Raw genomic sequence first — 23,682 nt, 5'->3', positions numbered from 1 at the left:
AAATAACTTAATTGAACTTTTAAATTCAATTAGTTGGGTGGTTTAATACTAGCGTTTTCTTCATCAAAACCGCTAAAATGTCAAAGGAAAGAAAATTATTTTAATTTTATGGACCCAATTTCAAATTTAATTGCTCGTCTTTCCGTTCTGATGAACATGCAATAGAATGAAAGTGTATGCATTTCCTTCTCTTCAGTTCCGTTCGATCGGAAACACAACATAAATAGTGGCATCTTTTTCCTTTCTTTTCATTTTTCTACGCAGTCATGGTCTCTGAGACGGGAAGGTTTGAACTATGTGGGACGATAAACGCTTAGTAGCCCAACACATAACCAAGTTATCCTGCATATTATTAATATGGTTAAAAAGGCGATTTGTTCGTCCCGGTATCTCCGTCAATCTCCTTAAGTCAATACGAAAGAGATAAATCATAAATAACTACTAGCTATTACAGCAGGTGGCCAAGTCATAGGGCAAGACATGATCGGATACGTCGATTTTCTACCCCAACACCTCATGTGGTAATAGCTATTACTACATGTGGTCAAGGCATAGGGCAAGACATGCTCGGATACGCCGAATTTCGATCCCAACATTTCATGTGATAATATCCCATACATTAATCACTGTACCGTCTCTACCGTCCCGAGAGGACAAATTATCTTACATTAATGCACTTAGATTTGATAGTTCTACTGCTTCTTAGCTAAAAAAATGCATAGCAACAACTTGACTACAGTAAGACAAACAAACTTGTTTTAACTACAAACAATAATTACAGAATCCATGATTCTCTACTGAACAAACTTGGCAAAAATATACATAGCAGAAATCGTAGGGGTGACAAAAGAATTTATTTGAAGGTGAAAAAACTAACCCCTCTCAGCATTTGTGACAATGGCTTGCGATGTGAAAGAGACTCGTCTTAAGTTCGAACCAGACCTTGAAAATCTCACGAGTGAGGGGCTTGTCTCAGGAACTCCCATGCAAAGTGTTTGGTTCATCTTCATGGAGGGAAACCTTTGACAGCTAAGTGACCTGAAAGAAGAGGAGCCAAAAGGAGGGGCCCTGGTGAAATGGAACTCGGGCTTACAGAACTGTGCAGTCATTGGTGCAGTGCCACCAAAGCCATTCACAGATGGGCAGGCAGTGCATAGAGACAAGCTTATGCTCCTTCTCGGCAGCTCCCTGATTGGACTCACTCCGGGAATTTTGGCAAATGAGACAATAGGATGCCTGCACAAGGGGCAAGGGATGGATCCTGGTGGCACCAACAAGCTTGTTGAGGTGTTGGTGGTGGAACACAGGTACAGGCCACATCTGGTGCAAAATTCATGGTTGCAACCTGTGATGTGATAAGTATGAGGCACAATTTCATCAATATGATTTAGCTCTCTTCTTAACACAATTTGACTTCAAGTTGCATCAACCTTGATAAGATAGAAGCAAAGTTTTAATAAATAATGCAATCTTTTTGGTAGCAAGCTATTGCAACATAGACAAGACTATATTTGTTAGAAGCTGTTACAATTGCATTATTCACAAGCAGACAAGTTGGCGTACCCAGTGTTGATGTAACCTATTTCTTTGTTTGGGCATATATAATGAGGAATCATAATTGATTTAAAAATGCAAATTGTAATCATTTCTTAAACTCATAAGCCCTTCTTTTCTAGTTTGGAAGGTTTAGCCATCATCGCCCCCAAATCTTGAGTTCGACATTTGCAGTTGACTTCCGGAATTCGATGTCGATCACGGTTACCTCATTCTTCAACACAGTCAAGGTCACAATCAAACCATTTCCCCTTTATAGTCCCACTAAAGAATGCTCTCTTTCACTCGGTCCTGTTGATCTCAATTCCTTTCCTCTCCCTTTCAAGTGTTGATGAGGCATCCTCTGTACCATCTTGGTGAGTCTTACTCACCCTCTCCGTATGCTACTAAGCCGTAGGAGGTTTCATGGTGCTGGAAGTCATAGCAATGGGATGGCATGATTCCTTTAGAAGTAGCATTTAGAAGCTCACTAGTGCTTGCTACCTCAAGTTGTGTGGGCTATTTGAGTGGAGACATCAAAGTGACAATGATTATATTTTCAATAGCATAAAGGCACTACTTGTGATGAGAGCACCTTATTGTAAATCTAAAAGGTATGCACCGGCAATAATAGATCTTGCGACTTTCTTTTCTATTTGATTGGTGTACAAATCTTTCTGTGCTAAAGTCTATCATCATTTCTACAATTTGGTTTTCCTCTTAATTTTCCAATATTTAATCAATGTAATATGCTTCTTCCTTCAATCATCTGAGTAGAGGCTTTCCTCCGACCAAACTAGTGATTCAATGATTGGTGATGTAAATGGTACCCTAGGTATGCAATAGTAATGATTTTTAACCATCCGTTGTTCTCCTCTTCTAGGTTAGACCCCTCTTGCTTCTTCTCTCATTTAGACAATGCGAGTCCCATCAAATGTATATATAGATGGAAAAACCTTGATTCCTTCCCTTCTCCAATTTAACTTGGACATGATATTTTATTTTCCTTTTAGTGCTTGATCCACTTGCATTGTCTAGAGTTGCTAAATTATATGACCATTATTTTTTCCCTTTTCACTAGTGTTCATGGTATTTTTTGGACTGTTTATACACATATATTATATCATAGAGGATAATGATATGTTTATGAGATTGTGAGTTTTTCCCAAAGCTCTTTGGCGGAGTTGAATGATCCTACTTTGCTTAATTGCTCCTTTGAGAGTCCACATTGTAGGGTTGTTGTGACCTTTGCATTTGCTTGGGCCTTCTTTACCATCTCTTTTGTCCAATCCTTGGTTGGAAGAGGTGCTCCCGACCCATCCTTTGGGTTCTCAAATCCATCTACAACACTAAACCAATTTTCAATATCATTCCTTAAGTAATACTCCATCTTCTCTTTCCAATATGCGAAGTAGTTGCCATTAAAGAAAGGTGGCCGAGTGGTGCTATATCCCTCTTGAAACGCCATCTTGATGCTTCGGTTGACGATGAGTTCTTCCGATGCGAATGACAACGGTTTGCAAATACTGACTTTTCTATGATGAATTGTGTATCGAAACCAAACATATTTTAATGAGATAGTTCCTGATATCATGGAGACCGTTATGTACTTTGGGTTAGATAAGTTGGTTCATTGCACGCATACAGTGAATTTGGATCCGTGCAGGGAATTCTACAATAATCTACATCCTAGCACCAGTACAGGTCAGGCATGGGTGTCTCGTGTTGGAGGGGTAGACATTGAGTTCACTCCTAGCGTTCTTCAGTCATTCTTAGGGTGTAGGGGTTCAGATAGCACATTCACATGCTTTCCTACTATTGTTGAGCCTTTTACTGATTCGTTTTCTCATCTGTCGGTCGAGGTGATCCATCAGTATTACTTCAATGCTCCTAGGGCTCCACTGAGGCGCATCTTTGATGCCACGCGTATGTCCACCCACAGTAAGATTCTCTACAAAATTGTCATTGCATGTATCTTACCTATTGTCATTAGAGGGCAAGCCAAGATTAGGCTGCCCCATTTGGTCCTGATGTATGCCTTAGAGTAAAGGATCGATATCGACATTGCTCTACAGATCTTTGAGTCCATATTGCATTTCTCTAGCCCTATCCAAGGGAAGTTATACATGTCATTTTGCCACATCCTGACTTCATTTTTCGCATCTAGAGGTATAGATGTCACTAGGGGCCAACAACATTAGTTATCTAAGGATTATGATCAGATCGGGTCCCGACAGCTATATCTAGCAGGGATTGAGCGACGCCGCGGAGAGATGGTATAGCTTGGTCAGGCTGCAGAGGACTCTGAGGACGATGAGGAGGCGGATGTTCCTGCTCCAGCACTAGCACCAGCTCCTGCTCCTATGACTATCGAGGATCAGTTGACTCGGTTGGAGGAGACAGTGCGTCAAGGATTTTAGGAGTTTCATGGTTTCCGACAGGATTGAGCCGTCTCTCAGCAGCATCAGATAGAGATGTACGAGATGATGCAACGCTGGGATTTGGCTTACCATGCCCCTCCGCCTCCTCCTTCTCGTAATGATTTTTAGACATGCTGCCTAGGTTCCAATTGGTGTCGAGAATCTTTTTGGCATAGACATACTTCTCTCTTGTTTATCTCGAACACTACTGTCACTATTCTAGTTTGCTATTTTTATGACTGTGCTAGTTGTATGTTAGTTGTATGCCTCCTATGACATTGTCTGACAGCTATGCATTGCAGTAGTTCTTATTATTTGCCAATGGTTATCTATGTCTCTTCTTCTTGCTTATTGATAAGTAAGTCTATTTCAGGATATGACTTATTTGGTCTAATTGTTTGCATTTTCTGTCTCTTGATCTCGAAAGAAATGTTGGATTAAGGGGGAGTTTAGATTCATGCTGGAGTGTGTTTTATCTATCTTTTTGTTGTGTGTCAAAGGGGGAGATATGGATAGTTTAAGTTAGATACTTCATTATGCCTATGCTTCATGGATATTATCATATTACTATGCTTTATGGTTGTTGCATATTTAAAGACCTAACTTAAATAATTTGCCAAACATCAACAGTGAGCAATGTCTAGAGCAAGATTGCTCCACCATTTCCCCTTTGTGTTTCAATTTTCATATTCTTTGAGTTCACATGTTCTGATTCTATTTTACTATCTTCTTTGTCAATCTTGTTTCTTATGTATATTATCATGCCACTGAATTCCTGCTAGCATTTAGTGGCTAACAATGTTTCCTTTGCTTCCCTTAGTTTCAAGAAAGGTTGATATTTCAATGGCTTTCATCTACGTTTGTCGGTGATTATCATTGAGATGCTGATTTATTTTACTATATTTTGCTCTGATGCTAATGTAGTTTTGTTGTGGTAACTAGAATTATGTAGGTCCAAGTAATATTTATTAATGTAGATTGAACTCTGACAGGACAAAACAGAAGTAAAATAGGGGAAAATGGAAACTTCATTCTGATATGGGTTACATTGCCACCCAATCGGCAATTGAAATGGCATAATCCACAGTATTAGGATGGGAAATAAACTGAAACCATTAATAAATAAGAATCAGTGTACCTTCAGCAGCTACTGTGCATCTCCTTTCCAGGCAAACAACACAAGGATCAGTGCATGCAGGTGACTGGGTTGTGCTCCTCCAACCCAATTCTCTGCGTACGAGTAGTTTATTAGGACAAAAGATAAGACGTACAGTTAAAGTTTGTAAATAACAAAAGTCAAATAGACTTACCTAGCAATCTTCATGATGCTCATAAGAGGAATAGACAAATATGGGGAGGGGAGAACCTTTATGCGACCACTTGATCTGTGACTCAGGATTTCTATAATCAAATTTCTATGCCATGAACGGGCTACCATTAAAGGGGTCCATCTGAGGGGTGGAAGAAATGTATGCAAGCAGTCAAGTAATAGGCAGAATTCTAGCTCTATATGAGATTTATCATAAATCAACACGGGTTAAACCTTAGGAACTCACCCATTATCATTTTCAGCACTCAAGCTGGCTCCTCTTGCTATAAGAACCTGAATGCCCATATATCATGTGTTGATATAGCATATTTACAGATAGAATGAACAACTAATTAATACCTGACAACACATTGCATTTCCCCCACAAGCCGCATAGTGAAGGGGGGTGCTTCCAGCACCTGCTCGATAAGATTAAAAGGTAGTTATTTCATATAACTGAACTTACTTCCTCTATTACATGAATGAATAGATCAAACACAATTGCTTTATGTAAATGTCCTGTGATCAAGTTGAAGGATATGGTGATCTAGTTAGAGAAAGTAAAGAAAACTGAAACATATTGCAGACAATAATGATCTCCAGTGGAAAAATTTGTATAGTGAAAAGTGCAGAACTTCTAATTTAATACTTCTTAGTGATCAACTGAAATAAGTGCCTCTTTTACTACAATTGAAGCTACTGTTGCAATTTCTAGACAAGTGTACTACCAGACAATAACCTCAAACTTCTACTCTCAGTCACAAAAATGATCCTTGGCCCGAGTAGATAAGTACAAAGCCAAGTATCTCTTATCCTGTCATTTAGAATTGGTAGATACCTGAAATATGTGAAGCAGCTCATTCCAACTTTTCTCAAGCAAGTCATGAGGCTTAGACGATAAGTGTTAGAGAGAGTAGACTACTATCAAATGGAATGCATTCATTTCTATCCCACAAAGCTACATGAAGGAGAGCAAGTCTATGAATATAACAATTACTTGTTATAAGGATTTATGCAGACTTGAGCTTTGATGAGAGTCCAATAATTGTAAAATTTCAGTCCTATCTATATGCCTTAGATGCGTACGATAGGAGCAAATAAAAATAATGAAAGAAGGCTGCAAAGGTTAAGTATTGAGTATGCCATGACCATATTTGACCAAGAAAAACAAATTATCTTGTTAATATGTTCCCCTATTTAACAAAGATCAAAGAAATTTTCTAAATCTGAGGAAAACTGACCAAGTATGAAGACGTAATTCCACAAGCAAATAGATGGTAGATGAAGGATAAAAAAAGAGAGGAGAAAAGCGAACCAATAAGATCAATTGTTGATCCATCTTTCACAGTGACTTCAGAAACACTGGCACCCAAGTCTAGTAGTAAATGCACGGTCTCTGCTTTCCCATTTAGTGCTGCCATATGCAGAGCTGTGATGCCTCCATCAGCCTTTTGGTTCACAACCTTAGATAATGCACTGCCAATTAGCAGGAGGTCAAATCTTCTTCTAAAAGAAGCACAGGATACCAACAAACCTAAATATACCTCTTGTCGAAGTCAGGAATAGATGATTCCCGTTTTGATTTTGACCTCATCATTTTCAAAAAATTAGATATGCTTGGAACATAGTCAGCAAGGAGAAGACGTATGCAACGAGTGTGACCCTTTATAGCTGCAAAGTGGAGAGCTGTTCCGCCATTGAGATAATCTGTGGCCAGTTTCCAAACATTGTATAAAAAGACAATGAGAATCTGAAATTGGCAAGCAATCTTTGAGTGTAGGTGGAATTGCAGATTACATTGGCTTTGAAAATAATTAATGTCTGAACAACCTCCCAACGACCATATTGACAAGCTTGCATCAATGCAGTCTGCAACATTAACACGAGTTGAACAGAGTAAATAACAAGAAAATCAGCACCGTTTTTGGTACTACCTGTCCTCGTGTATTCCTTAGGTTAACATCAACTCCAGATTCGATCAGAAGAGAGACAATCTGGAGAACAGCAAATCACCAAATGAAGTTAGAGATTCTTTTGATGCTTTTAACAAGATGCAAAATCAACCGACGCAGGCTTCTGGCTACCTCATGGTGACCCTGAGCTGCGGAGTAATGGAGCGGCGAATTCCGAACGCCGAAGGTGGAGTACCGAGCTAGTCGAGGATTGACCTCTAACAGGGCTTTGGCCTCTTGCAGATCCCCATCTCTCGCCGCCGACACCAGCCGCTCTCCGGTGGCGGAACACCCGAAGGAATTGCCCACGACGCTTAGAAATCCCATGATCCCCAAATTCTACAAGAGATGGAAAGAAAAAAAAAAATTAACTGGAAGAACACTCGCTTGGAAGCAAAGTTTAGCGTCTATATCTCGACTGAGGAAGAAGAATAATTGGATCGATCGCTATCAGGAAAACTACATTAACTTGGTCAAGAAAGGAAGATTACCGTCCGCAACAATCCTCACCAACATCGACGACCAGGTGAGGACATCGAATAAAAAATCCCTTCTTTTCTCGTCAAGACAAACCTCAAATTCTCCTCCATTTGGAAGGATCGGAGACAAGGTATCTCCCCCAACTCGATCTTTTTCGTCGTCGAGAGCTGATTCCAGATCGGATTCAGCCCAAAGACGACGTCTTTTTACGGTATCTGTCATTTATAGGCAGAAATCGCAGTCGTTAATTGCTGCCGGTGCCCACGCTTTTGTCCCACATCCGAAAAAACAAAATCTACAATACCCGTCAAATTATTCTAAATACTATTATGTCTCTAGAAAAAGGAAATCAGATCAACTGCCAACCAGTTTAAGCCGTTTTCTTGCGCGGTTAATTTTTCTAGACTCAGTCTATCCAAATGAAGGATGCATGGATCATCTCTACTAAAGGATCCCTACTAGTCTATAAATATCATTATTACTGCAATCCTATAATCCTGCCAAAATAGTCAATTATTTCTAAAAAAAACACTCAAGTTATAACTAGATCGGCGTTACATCTCTCTAGGTTTTAAATTGCCACTTTGATATTGGTTTTAAATGGGCACTTTGATATTGGATGAAATTCAAGTGAATTATAATTGATTAGACATTTAAAAATAATGAAAAGTCTAATACATAATTATTACATTTAAATTATCTATCCAAAATACTAATACTCTATCTCGTCCACATGGAAATCTTGATCCAAATGGGGATCCAAGATATTTTCTCGTAAAATTATTACAATTCCTTCTCCATAAATATTATAATTAGAATAGTATCATTATTCCCCAAAAAAGATATATTTATTATTAAAGTTGATAGGGTCAAGATTGACTAATATTGCAGATGAGGAACGCCTAAAGACAAGGTCTGTTACATATAAAATCTCAAAGGCAATACCTCTTGATAAGACAAGGAAATTCCAAAGGCTTGGCCTCTTGGTAGGAGGATATCCTTTAACTGGACCCCATCTGTTAAATAGGTGGGGTCCAGTTCATCCAACCAATGAATGAACAGGAGACCATGGGTGGTCCAGGGATCCTGGACCAGAGGATCCTTGCCCTCTTAGTAGGGAAGTTTAGAAGTGAGAGTAAAGTTTCTAAATGACATGTACTTGGGTTTTGGGTACATGAATTAGGCGAGGACTTAACCTTAGAGTTTGTTGTCGAGAGTCAGTCGATTGATTGACGATTAGCTTCAGTTGCCTGATGATTGATTCAGCTAAGTAATCAACTCGATCGGGCCAGATTACTAACATCTTATTTTATATTTGTGGGTTAGTCAATTGGGCAATCAACTATGAAAATATTAGGTGACTGATGGAAAAGTAGGAATCCAAGCATAGAGCTATTGATGCAATAAGTCAATAAGATTGGCTGAGAGAAAAATGATTCGGATGCTACACTAAAGTACTTAACTAATTGAAGATCAATGGACTCATGTATTTGTTGGGAGCTAGAAAGTCAAAAGTCAAATAGATGCAGGTGCAGTCAACCTAGGTGAATGTAGTCAAGAACTATAGGTAAGTTAATAGTTGACTAATTCATCTTTGCTAGCTTAGATGGAAGAGTTTTTCCCGCCTCTAGGGGACATACGAGAAGGAGAAAGTATAGAGAGGTTTTTAGATTGACTTGCCAATGAACCATAGCCCTTGGAGTAGGAACTATTGGTTTCAAATCACGTAAAAAAGTAAAGCATTTGCATTGCATTTGTGTTTGTCTTATATTTCACCATGTACTAAAAAAATTGTAGACACGAGCAAGAAAAATAAAGTGATAGGCTATTCACTTCCCATTATCCTCATGAATGATCCTACATTGTAATGGTACCTCTTTTGCTTTCTTTCCTTCCACTACTTGTTTTCCTTCGTCATGCACAACCTTCTCTTCACCCCCATTAGCAGTTTGTCCACCCTCCTTCGACATTTTTTTTACCCTCCACAGACACATTTTCACCCTCCACATCCTTAGACGATTGTATAAGGATATTTTTTTAATCTGTTGTGGCTTCATCCTCCAACCCTCTTTTGTGCTCCTTTTTTCTTTTTTTTTGGTTCCTTGAACACTTCCTCTTAAGCGACATCAACCACCTTAGAAACACTTTGTTCTTTCTCTATCCTCTTAGCAATAGCCAACCTCCTTTTTGTGTATACCTTTTAGTCAATTGGACGTATATTTCCTCTGGGCCTAAATGTATATTATTCTCCTTTTTAACACATATCTCTGTCCTAGCATAAGTGCTCTTCATCTATATATAGAGCGATAGATGAAGCTACTGAATCTTGATGGTCCTTGAATGATAAGGTATGTGCTACATCAAAAACATCTGAAGCTTACTAGTGGCATGAGGTTTTCTTAAAAAATATCTCCTCAATACAGATCAAACATATTAGGTATCTTCTTACCCTTGGAAGTAAGTGATAAGAACAATGTATATCAGAGGGTGAATAGCAATTCTTAGTTTATGCTCTTGCTAATGACTTAGTAAGGTCCAATACAACAGAGAACCTCGTAAAAGCTCACAATCTTTCTCCTTTCTAGAGAACCTCGGGAGGTGAGGACATCTCTTACATTATGAATATTGGAATGAAGCTAAGAGGAAGGCTAAAAGGATTGCAAGAGAAAAGCAAAATAGATTAAAGCAATCAATATTTTGTTAGCCTTCAAAAGTCTCTCCCTTGGTCCTCCTTTTATAGCTTTCAAATACTTCAAACTTCACTTGTTTTGATGATCAATTGCCAATTAGTTGATTGGATCCATCACCAGTCATTAGTTTCTTGATCATTTAATCTAGTAGTTTATTAACGACTGCATGAGTCCATTAGAATTTACCATCAGTCAACTAATTCACTACAGCTCTTGGGTCATTCAATAAATGCAACACAACTTCATCAAATCAAGAGCTCCTTCCGACTTTCCTACTATAGCATCAATTTTGCTAGAATTTATCATCAGTCAACTGACCACAAATCAATTAATTGTCTAGTCGACTTAGCTAGCTACAAACAAAAATATTTTGTTTATTGGATGATTAGTCTAAATCAAATCCTTAGTCGACTAGAATTATCTCTAGTCAACTAGAGCCCAGATTATGATCATCCTAATCCTAATGATCGAGTCTTCACCAAAGTTGGAATCTTTCCTCAATCATCCCAATGATCGAATCTTTGGCAAAGTTGAGATCTTCCCTCTCCGATGATTACATGCCCCTCAATTCTTACATATCACATGCAAGAGCATACCTAAATATTGCAAAAAAATAGTAAAGAATATATAGCACTATAACGGTCTAATAGAAAATAATGAATTAATAAACACTGAATCTAGAATGACTGATTTAATCTTATAAAAAATTTCCATGTTACTAGAATAATTAGAAAAGCGCTCGTGATGGACGATCCAAAAAATCAACATCTCATGATTATTAATGAAAGTTTTTCAATCAACTCTTATTTTTCCCAACATGAGAGTCGTACTATCATTGTAATAGATGATATGGCCTAGTTAGAGGGGAGGGTCGAATAGGGTTGACCTAAAAATAAAACTTTTCTTGCAAGCTAAATAAATCAAACTTTTTAGATTTGTGAGTGATGCTCATTTGCAAATTAGTTAATCATGTCAAGTTGAGACAGAGTGTATTTTCTAAACAATCAGAGTTTAATTTTCACGCAAGATATATTTACAATGATTGAACTACTAGTAAATCTAGGGTATCATATCAGGAGCCACCGTGCTTCTTGAATTTACCTAGTGGACCTAATGCGGGGTCGGACTGTCTAACCTAAGATTAATCGGGTTATAACATTTGGATATTTGGTATAAAAAATAAATATATTAGAAATAGTACTTAATACTAATATAGTTGGTTTTACAATTTCAAATTCATTTCATAACCCATGATTTCATAAGTTGAGTTACTTTTTGATTAATCCACTACATCCGCACATTTAGAAGAGAGGTAAACCTCATTACACTCTCAATCCTTTGGAATGATTACAAATAACGTTCCTTACAACAAAATCTTAGATAATTTCATGCTCCTTTAACCATTTAATAAATATGTACTAATATTATTATTATGCTAATATGAGATAAGCCAAAATTTTATGCATAGTTAAGTTTTTTTTATTAATTAATATTAGTATTTTTATTTTTTAAATATCAATTTAAAATATAAAGAATTATAAAAAAAAGGAATTTAAAAATATATAAAATATTTTTTTTTAAAAAAAATTACATTTATATTTTAGAAAAATTATTGACACTTTAAATATAAACACATTTTATTTTCTCTATGATCCATAGAGATTTTTGACCTATAAAGAAGGACATTTAGAATTGAACGATAGTTGATTGATGACCCCACAATTAGATGAGACATCGCTATCAATGACAACATTCTTTAAAGAAATTTTAGATGAATTGAGATGGATGTCGAATGAGGCTGGTGAGGTAACAATTAATCTTGTACAATGATAGCTATGGAATTAGATAATTTTTAAAGGGAGGATATGAATTTTGACTATGATCGTAAACGATAGCTAAGCATTTAAAGGGTATTAAGGATAATTCACATCTAGGGCTTTCGGGGAAGGATATGTTACGACACTAAGGGGGAGAGGGGTGAATAGTTTTTTTCCGGTTCATCTTGTTGATGTTGTAGCGGGTAGCTCAAAGCAATGCTAACTCATTAGATTTTTCTTGATATCTACATCCTTAAGATGACTAATCTAAGGATACACTCTTCTCACTCATAGATATACTATAAAAATCTCCTTCCAAGAAGTAGAGAAACCTTGTACAATCTCAACATGAGAAATACAATAAGAATATAACAAGAACAAGAAAACTAAATACAACAATGAAAAATCTTGCTCTTGATCTCTTGTTGCTCTGGACTTCCTCTTGATGCTTGAAAAGTACAGCAACACTTCTCTTCCAAAAGCTCAAGAAATGGTGGAGAAGAGCAAAGAAGAAGAAGTGATTTGAATCTTCACGAAATCTTTTTTATTGCGCTGATTTAAGATTTCTAATCGATTGACCTTACCTTCAACCGATTGTTACGTCAGATCAAATCAAATACAGCGGTCCAAACCACGCAATGGCTCTTTTCTGCTTCTCCTAATCGATTGCCCCAATCAATTTGCTTGGGTTGAATCAATTGACCAATTGATTCTCTAACTCTCTATGTTTTCACGAACTAGCCCTTAATCGATTGTCCTAATTGATTAGGGATGACAAAATCAATTACCCCAATCGATTCTACCACTTTGCAATAAATTGATGGCCAATCAATTGACCCAATCGATTGGGCCAATCGATTTATCCTTTGTTCTCACGAATTTCCTTTGTGAAGCTCCCAATCGATTGAGCTTTCTTCCCAATCGATTCAATACTGCCTAATCGATTCAACCAATCAATTAGAGATGCCAGAATCGATTGAGCAATCGATTTTGGTACCTTCTTTGCTCTCGCGAATTAAGCCCTAATCGATTAACTTAGGGTCAATCGATTACCCTAATCAATTACCCTAATTGATTGCCCAACCCTAACTTACTTAATTTAAGTTTAGGATTTCCTTACACAACATTGGACCAACTGTGACCTGTTAGGACTTCTTCACCAAGTGTCCGGTTAAACTTTGACCCACTTAGACTTTTCATCTCGTGCCAACTTCCCATTGGACTTTTGATCACTAAGTACGGTCCTCCTTGACCCATTTAGATTTTCTTTTTGCCTAACCTCGGTTATGACTTTCCCTTGCCAACGTGCAGTCCTCCTTACTCACTTGGACTTTTCTTTACCTAACAATAGTTAGGACTTCTCTTTGCTAACATGTGGTCCTCGGCCTACTTAGACTTTCGTTTGCCTAACCACAGTTAGGACTTTCCTTTGCCAACGTGGGGTCCTCCTTTATCCATTTAGACTTTCCTTTGCCTAACTGCAATTAAGACTTCCCTTTACCAACGTGCGACCCTCCTTGACCTACTTGGATTTTCCTTTGCCTAATCACAGTTAGGATTTTCCCAGTCAAGTATCCGGTCTTCCATGACCTACTTGGCTTTTCTCTCACATATTGTCAAGTATTAGGTCAACCTTGATGATATGTATAGATTATATATATTTTTAGACATTGTTTGACACACATTTACATATATTTCATAAGTATAATCTATGTTTACTGCATCCTATTTTATTATTATGTCATACCCCAATTATAAGGGCTAATGCTAGAAAGATGAAGGAAGTACTTAATGTACTAATTGAAGATGTGAAGGCTAAAACTACCATTGAAGAAGGTTTGACCAAGAGCAAGTCATTCGGCATAGTCAACCTAATTCAAGCCTTAGATGAGCTTAATTAGCACTTAAGTCTCATGTCTATGTAGTAGGGATATGTAGACTCAATTTAGACTCAATTTCTACTTTTATTTGGATTGTAATAAAGTCATAAGCTTAAAATGGCTAAGTACTCTACATATGCCTTTACTAAATGGGGTTTCTTTTGGCTTTTTAGGTTTTTTTTTGTCACCTTATAGCTATAAATAAAGGGGGTAATAGCCACACATATATGTTTGACATATTTTTCAATCTAAAGCACGGTGAGGCTCTCACTTATTGGTTCTTCATTGAATTAGAACTTATCAAGGCATTCCTTGTGGCATTCGAAGACTTATCAACCTCCATCCCAAGGTTGTGGCGTCTTCCATCTTCTATACTAAGGTTCATGCTTTCATAAGCATTGGGTCGAGGTTCTTTTCATCAATCTTATCGATTTAGTTCTTTCTTTCTTTCTTCTTCCATTCGTTGTAGATTCTTGAGATATTTTTCTCTTTGGATTCACATCATTTGATATCAGAGCTTTGGTTTTTCTAAATCGATTTCATTATCCTTTTTCTTTTGTGCTTGAATATTTGTTTATTTTGTTCAACATTATTTACTTATCGTTATCATCTCAATCTTAGTGAGTTTTAGTCGTCTTGTTGCTATAAAAAAAGGCCTAAATTAAAAAAAAAATATTTTCAGCAAAAAAAGGCCAAAATTTTTAAAAAATATTTTCTGTAAAAAAAGGGATGAATTAAATAAAAAAGGGAAAGAAAAAAAAGAAGGTGGGCATAGAGAATTGTTATTTCTATACTTGCATTTTCCAATTCTGCATTTCTTTTAAAGTCTTGCCTATTATACTTGCATTTTCCAATTTCATATTTTCTTTAAAGTCTTGCCTAGTATACTCCGCATCTCTTTTAAAGTCTTGCCTAGTATACTTGCATTTTCCAATTCCGTATTTTCTTTAAAGTCTTATCTAGTATACTCCGCATCTCCTTTAAAATCTTGCCTAGTATACTTGCAGTTTCCAATTCTGTATTTTCCTTTTAAGTTCTGCCAAGATTAATTCTGGCAAATTTCCTTTCAGTCCTTAAGATCAGTTTTCAATTCTGCAACTTATATTTTTATATCAATTCCTATCTTTTATCCTAATATCCTTGGGAGTTTCAATTAGTCAACGAACACTTATAGGAAAATTGCCATAATTCTAAGTTCTTTAAAGAGCTAACATTAGTGAGTTAAGTGATTGAGTGTTAATAGATTGCATTAATGGCGACAAGTGGAGAGGAAGCAAGACCTAGAGAAACACTTGAACAACGAGCCTTGAGACAACACTTGGAACGTATGGAAATCAAATTCAATCAAATCCTCAACAGATTAAAGAGACAAGATGCTGTAATTTCAGGATTGCAAAATAGATAAGCAGGTAGAGTTCCTACACAAAATTCAAGGCAATATAATCGTGATGACAACAATGATGATGATGATGATGATGATGATGGCGAATCTGAGGACATTGATGATAGAGTTTCTAGTGGCAGATCTGGTCATGCTAGAATTGGTGGTAGAAGAGGAAGAATGAATGATTATGTTGATAGAAACTTGGGAAATATCAAGATGAAGATTCCTTCATTTCAAGGCAAAAGCGATCCAGACGTATATTTAGAGTGGGAAAAGAAAGTTGAATTAGTGTTTGATTGCCACAACTACTCTGAAGAGAAAAAGGTAAAACTAGCTATTGTTGAATTTATTGATTATGCTATTATTTGATGGGATCAAATTATTCTAAGTAGGAAAAGAAATAATGAGAGATCCGTTAGTATTTGGGAAGAGATGAAATCTATTCTGAGAAAGAAGTTCGTGCCATCATATTACTATCGAGATTTGTACCAACGACTACAAAGTCTAACCCAAGGATCCAAAACTGTGGAGGAATATCACAAGGAGATGGAGATTGCCATGATTCGAGCCAATGTGGAGGAGGACTGAGAAGCAACCATGGCAAGATTTTTACAAGGTTTGAATTCAGAAATTGCAAATGTAGTGGAGTTGCAACATTATGTGGAGCTGGAAGATATAGTGCATATACCCATGAAAGTTGAAAGGCAACTCAAAATGAAGGGTTCAATCAATCATGGTCAAAATTCATCCACTTGGAAATCTAGTTGGAACAAAAGAGATGATAAATTTACATCAAAGAGTAAGACCGAGTTTTTGAAGAATAAAGATGCTGGTTCTCCATTGGTCAAAGGTAAAGAACCTATCCAATCTTCAAGAAATAGAGATATTAAATACTTTAAATGTTTGGGAAGAGGACATATTGCTTTACAATGTCTAAACAAAAGAATTATACTTTTGAAAGAAAATGGTGATATTGAAACTGTTGGAACCCCAAGGTTGTTTTGATGTGATCAAACAAGTTAAGTTAGGTCCTGTTTGGTTTAACCCTTGTGTCTAAGTGTGCAGGAGCTTAGGAGCATAGGAAGTCGAGCGGAAGACGCGACTAGCGAGAAGGACGACACAGGAGAGAGGCGACGGGCTCGGTGTGTCCGAGGGACGAGGTGCCGTGGAAGAGTACACCGGTGGATGAAAAGAACGCACACGACGTTCGAGGGATGAGAAACTGGGGAGGAAGGCTGCTCGAGGAGAAGACCGGAAGTTGGGTTCGGGTGAGCCCTATCCTGGATAGCCGAGATCACCCAAGCTAGCGGAGCCGGAGCGGAAGACCCGAACCGAGACGAGCAGAACCGGAGCAGAGGAACCAAACTACAAAAAGTCAACCTTGTTGACTTTTGTGGTCTGGGCGCCCGGAGCCTATAGAGTCCGGGCGCCCGGAACCCAAAGTTTATCACAAGTGACGTGGATGTTGACCGACACGTCGGGGATAGAATTCTATCCCACTCCAAGCGCCCGGAACCCTTCCAGGCACCCGGAACCCTTCCAGGCGTCCGGAACCCTTCCAGGCACCCGAAACAGTGCTATAACTATAGTGTTGATTTCAATAGTTAGCACAACAACTTATAATTCCATTCTTTCCGTTCTACTTTTGTTTGTGAGCTGTTAACGTTGTAAAAGGCTATTCCGCCCAAAGGAGATCTTCAGAAAAGTGCGCTTCATTCTCCTTGGATTAGCAATCTTCTGATTACAAACCAAGTAATTCCTCTTGTGTCTATTTCTTTTTAATTAGTCTCTTTATTTTTAATTACAAGTGTTCTTATTCAAGCTATAAGTCAAGAAAGGGTTGATTTGTTTTTGTAGGGCAACTCACCCCCTCCCCTCTTGCCGGTCACCAAGGGACCAACAAGTGGTATTAGAGCAAGGACGCTTCAGAAAGACTAACTGCCAACCGAAACAAAGAAACAAATGGCCGGACCAAGCATCGTTCCACCTAAATTCGAGGGAGACTACGCACATTGGAATCGTCGGATGGAGGTATTCCTAAAAATAGACTTTGAAATTCATTTAATAATCAAGTACGGTTTTGTAGCTCCTATGAATCAAAATGGAGAGGAGAAGGAAGAGAGTCTTTGGATGAAGAAAGAACAAAATGATTTCGTAGCAAATAACTAAGTAGAATATCACTTGCTGAGCGTGCTACCGCCTCAAAAAGTCAACCGTATCGGAAGCTACTTGTTGGCCAAAGAATTCTGGGAAAAATTCCTAGAACTCCATGAAGGCACATCTGAAGCCAAGCTCGTAAGAAGAGACATACTTTGAAACAAACTGACGAATATTCGTCTGGAAAGAGGTGAGAAGGTAGTCGATCTACACGCGAAGGTAAAAGAACTAATCACCAGACTTGAAAACCTCGGTGAAACGGTAACCAATCGGGACACGATACGCTACACACTCAATTCCTTTCCCAAGACTCTAGAATGGACCTCAATAATCGATGCCTACTATATCTCAAAGGACCTGGAGGTAAGTACCCTAGAGGAACTTTTTTCTACTCAAGAATTACATGAAACCAAATGTGCAGGGACAACAAAAGACTCAAGCCAAATTATGGCACTAAATGCAACCAAGAAGGATGAACCCGAGTCATACTCAGAAGAAGATCAAGAAGCTTATATGGTAAGGAATTTTAGAAAATTCTTTAGATCTAACAAATTTAAAGAAATGCAGAATAAGAAAAATCCAAGAAATAAAAGAAGGGTCCGATGTTACCAGTGTTAAAAGGAAGGACACTTAAAAAAGGACTGTCTAGAACTCAAAAAGGAAAAGGACAAGATGCCCAAGCAAAACAAACACAAGACTCTAACTACTACTTGGGATGACAGCTCTTCATCAGAATCAGAAATAAGAGAATATGCTGGACTAGCACTGACGGCAAACCATGGAGAGCAAAGTACCTTAGAAGCCATCATCGATGAAGGGGGAGTAACTTCAGATGAATGCAGCGAAGCAGGGGGAGAGTCAGGCTTCAAGTCTGATATGGTAAGTGAGGTATGTCTCTTACCTCCTGATCAACTTTATTTTGGTATTAAGTCTATGACAAAATCTATGTACAAGTTAAAAAGTAAAAATAATAAATTAAAAAATGAAAACATAGAAATAAAAAGAATTTTAGCAAAATCATGTTTGATAGAAGATTTTGAAAAAGTAAAACTTGAAAATACTAAATTAAAGGAAGAAATAGATAACTTAAAAAATTCTGCACGTCCAAATGTTTCTGTTTTTAGAAACTATAGAGGATTAAACTGGTATTATATATTTTACAAAGGATAGATCAGAAAAATAACAAAAGCCTATATTCCTAGAAAATACCTGATTAACTCTGTAGGAAGGAACCTATATTGGGTTTCAAAAATTTGTTTAAATTAAAAGTGAAATTAGACTTACAGCTTTCTGATAGAAAATTAAATATTTGAATTCATTAAAAGGCTTTGTCTAGAAGTGATTGATGATCCAATAACCAAGAAGGTCTAGTGCCTTATCACAGCATGGAAGCCAATTTTTGGATTAAAATATTTAATTGACAAAGCGATAAGCATGAAATAGTTAAATAAAATTCTTTCAATATTTGTCAATAATCTAACATCTGTTAATTTTTTTTGCAAACTTTACTTAAATATTTTATCTTTAACTTAGATTTCTTTGTTTGCTTCAAATTTTCTTACTTAGATTTTTTTTAAATTAATTAAGTGATGAAATATAACACTTGAGAAATTTTTTTTTTTGCTTAAAATTTTCTTACTTAGAAATTTTTTTTACAACACTTAAAACTTTCTAATTTATTGCAAATTTTTTAAAAATTAAAATTAACCTTAGACTTTTTAAAGAATCTCATTTTTTTATGTGATCAAAAGGGGAGAAGTATATTAAGTCTAGGGGCAGGTATAATCTAAATTTTTTCATTGAAAAATCTTTTTTCACTTATTTGCAAAATTATTTATTTTTACATTATATTTGTTTACCCTAGCTTAACTTGGGTTGCTCACATCAAAAAGGGAGAGATTGTTGGACCCAGTTAGGTTCTGTTTAGTTTAACCCTTATGTCTAAGTGTGCATGAGCTTAGGAACACAGAAAGTCGAGTGGAAGACGCGGCTAGCGAGAAGGACGGCACGGGAGAGAGCTGACGGACTCAGTGCGTTCATGGGACGAGGTGCCGTGAAAGAGTACACCGATGGACGAGAAGAATGTACGCGACATTCGAGGGACAAGAAGCCGGGGAGGAAGGTTGCTCGAGGAGAATGCTAGAAGTTGGGTTCGGGTGAGCCCTATTCCAGATGGCCGAGATCACCCAAGCTAGCGGAGATGGAGCGGAAGACCCGGACCGAGATGAGCAGAATCGGAGCAGAGGAACTGGATCGTAAAAAGTCAACCTTGTTGACTTTTGTGGTCTGGGCGTCCAGAACCATTCCAGGCGCCCAGAACCCAAAGTTTATCACAAGTGACGTGGACGTTGACCGACGCATCGGGGATAGAATTCTATCCTACTCCATGCGCCCGGAACCCTTCCAAGCGTCCGGAATAGTGCTATAAATATAGCGCTGATTTCAACAGTTAGCACAACAACTTGTAATTCCATTCTTTCTATTCTACTTTTGTTTGTGAGCTATTAAGGTTGTAAGAGGCTACTCCGTCCAAAGGAGATCTTCAGAAAAGTACGCTTCATTCTCCTTGGATTAGCAATCTTCTGATTGCAAACCAAGTAATTCCTCTTGTGTCTATTTCTTTTTAATTAGTCTCTTTATTTTTAATTACAAATTAAATGTTCTTATTCAAGCTATAAGTCGAGAAAGGGTTGATTTATTTTTGTAGGGTAATTCACCCTTCCCCTCTTGCCGGCCACCAAGGGACCAACAATTGGTATCAAAGTCCAGACTACCAGAAGGTTTAACCACCGATTGTGCAGAAGAGGTATGGTCTAATTGATCCATGTGGGTACAATATTGACCTCAAACAAAGAAAGTGGGGACTCCTATGTTCGGATAAAAAGGACTAGACACCAGGCAGGAAGTCCTAGTTGCGGTTAGGCAAGAAAGTCCTAGTAGGTCGGGTGGACCGAGGGGCAGGAATACCTGGTGGGTCAAGGATCGTACGTGCGAAGCTTGTGGTCCTTTGTTTAAGGGGGGATTGTTGGGGTTGCAAGCTTGCAAACATAGTCCCACATTGAAAACATATGGGAAAGATCATGAGTTTATAAGAAAAAAGATATCTCCATTGGCATGAGGCCTTTTGGGGAGAGCCTAAGAGTTGACGGAGACAAGGGTTTAAGGTCGCCACTCGACCGTTCATGGAGACAAGGGTTTAAGATCGCCGCTCGACTGTTGACGGAGACAAAGGTTTAAGGTCGCTGCTCGATTGTTGATGGAGACAAGAGTTTATAGTCACCGCTCGACTGTTGACGTAGACAGGGGTTTATAGTCACCGCTCGACTTTTAACTTGGCGGATCGGCTCAAGAGTGTGGAAAACTTTCATCATTTATTCATGTATGTCCTCCATCCAGAATGCATATATGCAAGTACATCTATATTTACTCACACACCTCTCACCCGACTCTGTAGGATTGGAGATGATTCGCGTTCCATGGCTGTTTGAGCCATTTTCCATCTTCATCTTCCAAATAGTGTGCCCCCGAGCAGAGTTTCTGTACGACCTTGTAAGGTCCCACCCATGGTGCCTCGAGCTTGGTGGCATCCCCGACCGGCTTGATTCTCTTCCATACCAAATCGCTGACTTGGAAGGATCTCGGGATATTCCTCTGATTGTAGTTTTGCTTCATCCGCTGTCGACATGCCATTAGCCAAACGACAACTTTATCCCGCGCTTCATCCACCAAGTCAAACTCTATTAACCTCCGCTCGGTGTTTCCCTTGGTGTATAATTGCACTCAGTCGGATTCTACTACAACCTTCACGGGGACCACTACTTCTCTCCCATATACCAGCTAGAATGGTGTTACGCCGATCGCCTCCTTTGGAGTCATGTGAAGTGCCCACAAGACACTCAGGAGCTCGTTGACCTAGCTACCCCCAACATGGTCAAGCTGAGCTCATAAACCTCTGAGGATCTCTTGATTTGTGACTTCAGCCTAGCCGTTGCTTTGGGGTAGGCAACTGAGGTGAAGGCCTGCTGGATGCCATAGCCTTCACATCACTCCTTGAGCCTCTGACCTCCGAACTGCCTCCCGTTATCCGAGATGAGCCAATGGGAGATGCCAAATCGACACAAGATGCTCTCCCAGATAAATTTGATGAACATCTGCTCACTTATCCTTGCTAGTGGCTCGGCCTCCACCCACTTTGAGAAGTAGTCTACCGTGACCAGCAGGAACCTCCGCTGACCAGTCGCCATGGGAAACTGTCCCACGATGTCCATGCCCTATTAGTCAAACGGGCAAGACACCGCGGTTGCCTTCATCTCCTCGGTCGGTCGGTGCGAGATGTTGTGATACGTTTAGTAGGATAGGCATGTGGCTACTATTCGAGTAGTATCCTCTTGGAGAGTTAGCTAAAAATATCTGGCTAGGAGAATCTTTCGAGCCAACGAACGGTCGCCCGGATGATATCCATAAGAGTCTCGGTGCACTTCCTGCACGATGTATTCTGCGTCCTCTGGTCCAACACACTTAAGCAGGGGTCTTGAGAAAGATCTCTTATATAGTTGGTTTCTAATCAAGGTGAATCGTCTGACCCTCTTCTTTAATAGTCACGTTGTCTCCTGGTCGGACGGAGTGCTATCCGATCGGAGGAATTCAATCAGCAGCATTCTTCAGTCGCTCGGGAAGACCACTCCCTCCATCCAGTCGATGTGCGCTACCAATGAGACTTGCTCAATTGGCTGGCTGATCTCCACTGGGGATAATGAACTAGCTAATTTAGCTAGTTCATCTGCTGCTTGATTTTTCGATCGGGGGATCTTTTGTATAGTGACCTCTTGAAAATTTGTCTTCAGCTTCTTGAAAGCTTCTGCATATAATTTGAGTCGAGAGCTACTAATCTCGAACGCCCCTTATAGCTATTGGGCGTCCATCTGAGAGTCTGAGTGAATGAGGACTTTTGTGGCTCCGACATACCGCACTATCTGTAAGCTGGCTATCAAGGTTTTATACTTGGCTTTGTTGTTGGAGGCCCGATAATCCAACCAAATGGAAAGTTACATCCGATCTTTCCGTGGTGAAATGAGAAGAATGTCGATCCTGCTGCCTTGTCGAGTGGATGAACCATCGATATATATTATCCAAGTTGCTGTTGGCTCGCGTTCTAGACCTTTGTGATGAAATTAGTCAAGGCCTGAGCTTTGATTGCCACTCAGGGTTGATATTGGATATCAAACTCACTTAATTTGGTTGTCCATTTGATTAGCCGTCCGGATGTCTCTGGGTTGAGGAGGACTCTTCCCAAGATATTGTTGGTCATGATGATGATCAAATGAGCGAGGAAGTACGGGCGGAGTCTTCGAGTGGCAAGCACCAAAGCGTAAGCTAATTTTCCCAAACTAGTGTAGCGGGATTCAACATCTTTCAATATATGACTTAAAATGTACACGGGTTATTGCTCATGTCCATTTTGCTTGACAAATGCCGAGCCGACTGCATACTTTGTGGATGACAAATAGATCCAAAGCGACTCCCCGACGCTCGGCTTAGCTAACACAAGTAAGGAGTTTAGATACTCCTTGAGATCCTCCAACGCCCGGTCGCACTCCGTGTCCCACTGGAATTTTGTCATTCGGCCTAGCACCTTGAAGAACGGTAGGCTCTGGTTGAATGACTTGGATATGAATTTGGACAATGCTATAATCCGTCCGGTCAACCGTTGGGCCTCCTTTAAGCTGCGTGGCGGAGGCATGTCTTACAACGTCTTTACCTTGCTTGGATTTGCCTCGATACCCCATTTGGTGACAATATATCCGAGGAAGCATCCACTCTTAGCGCCAAACAGATACTTACTTGGGTTTAGCTTCATCTCGTATGTCCTCAAGGTTCAACATGTCTCTTCGATATCTGCACACATATAAGTAGCTCGGGCTGACTTTATTAATATGTCGTCGATGTATACCTCCAAATTATGGTCAATCTGCTTTTGAAACACCTTATTCATGAGCCTCTGGTAGGTTGCGCCAGCGTTCTTCAGTCCGAACGACATGACATTGTAGCAGAACGTTCCAT

General features: G+C 38.8%; 1 protein-coding gene across 1 annotated transcript; it reads right to left on the bottom strand.

Annotated features, from left to right (window-relative positions):
- Positions 1–739: 739 nt before the first annotated feature.
- LOC121985281 (probable E3 ubiquitin-protein ligase XBOS32) lies at positions 740–7,898 on the bottom strand. Its single transcript, XM_042538630.1, has 11 exons — positions 7,706–7,898; positions 7,347–7,553; positions 7,197–7,256; positions 7,056–7,131; positions 6,807–6,978; positions 6,578–6,738; positions 5,623–5,681; positions 5,510–5,556; positions 5,264–5,404; positions 5,092–5,183; positions 740–1,345 (listed from the first exon to the last, which is right to left on the bottom strand). The coding sequence occupies exons 2-11, from the start codon at positions 7,539–7,541 to the stop codon at positions 873–875; spliced, it is 1,476 nt and encodes a 491-aa protein (XP_042394564.1). The 5' UTR covers positions 7,542–7,553; positions 7,706–7,898; the 3' UTR covers positions 740–872.
- Between the last annotated feature and the right edge of the window lie 15,784 nt (positions 7,899–23,682).

Source organism: Zingiber officinale, chromosome 5B (assembly GCF_018446385.1).
Source record: "Zingiber officinale cultivar Zhangliang chromosome 5B, Zo_v1.1, whole genome shotgun sequence".
Classification (NCBI taxonomy): Eukaryota; Viridiplantae; Streptophyta; class Magnoliopsida; order Zingiberales; family Zingiberaceae; genus Zingiber; species Zingiber officinale.
This window is presented reverse-complemented; position numbering and strand designations above follow the sequence as displayed.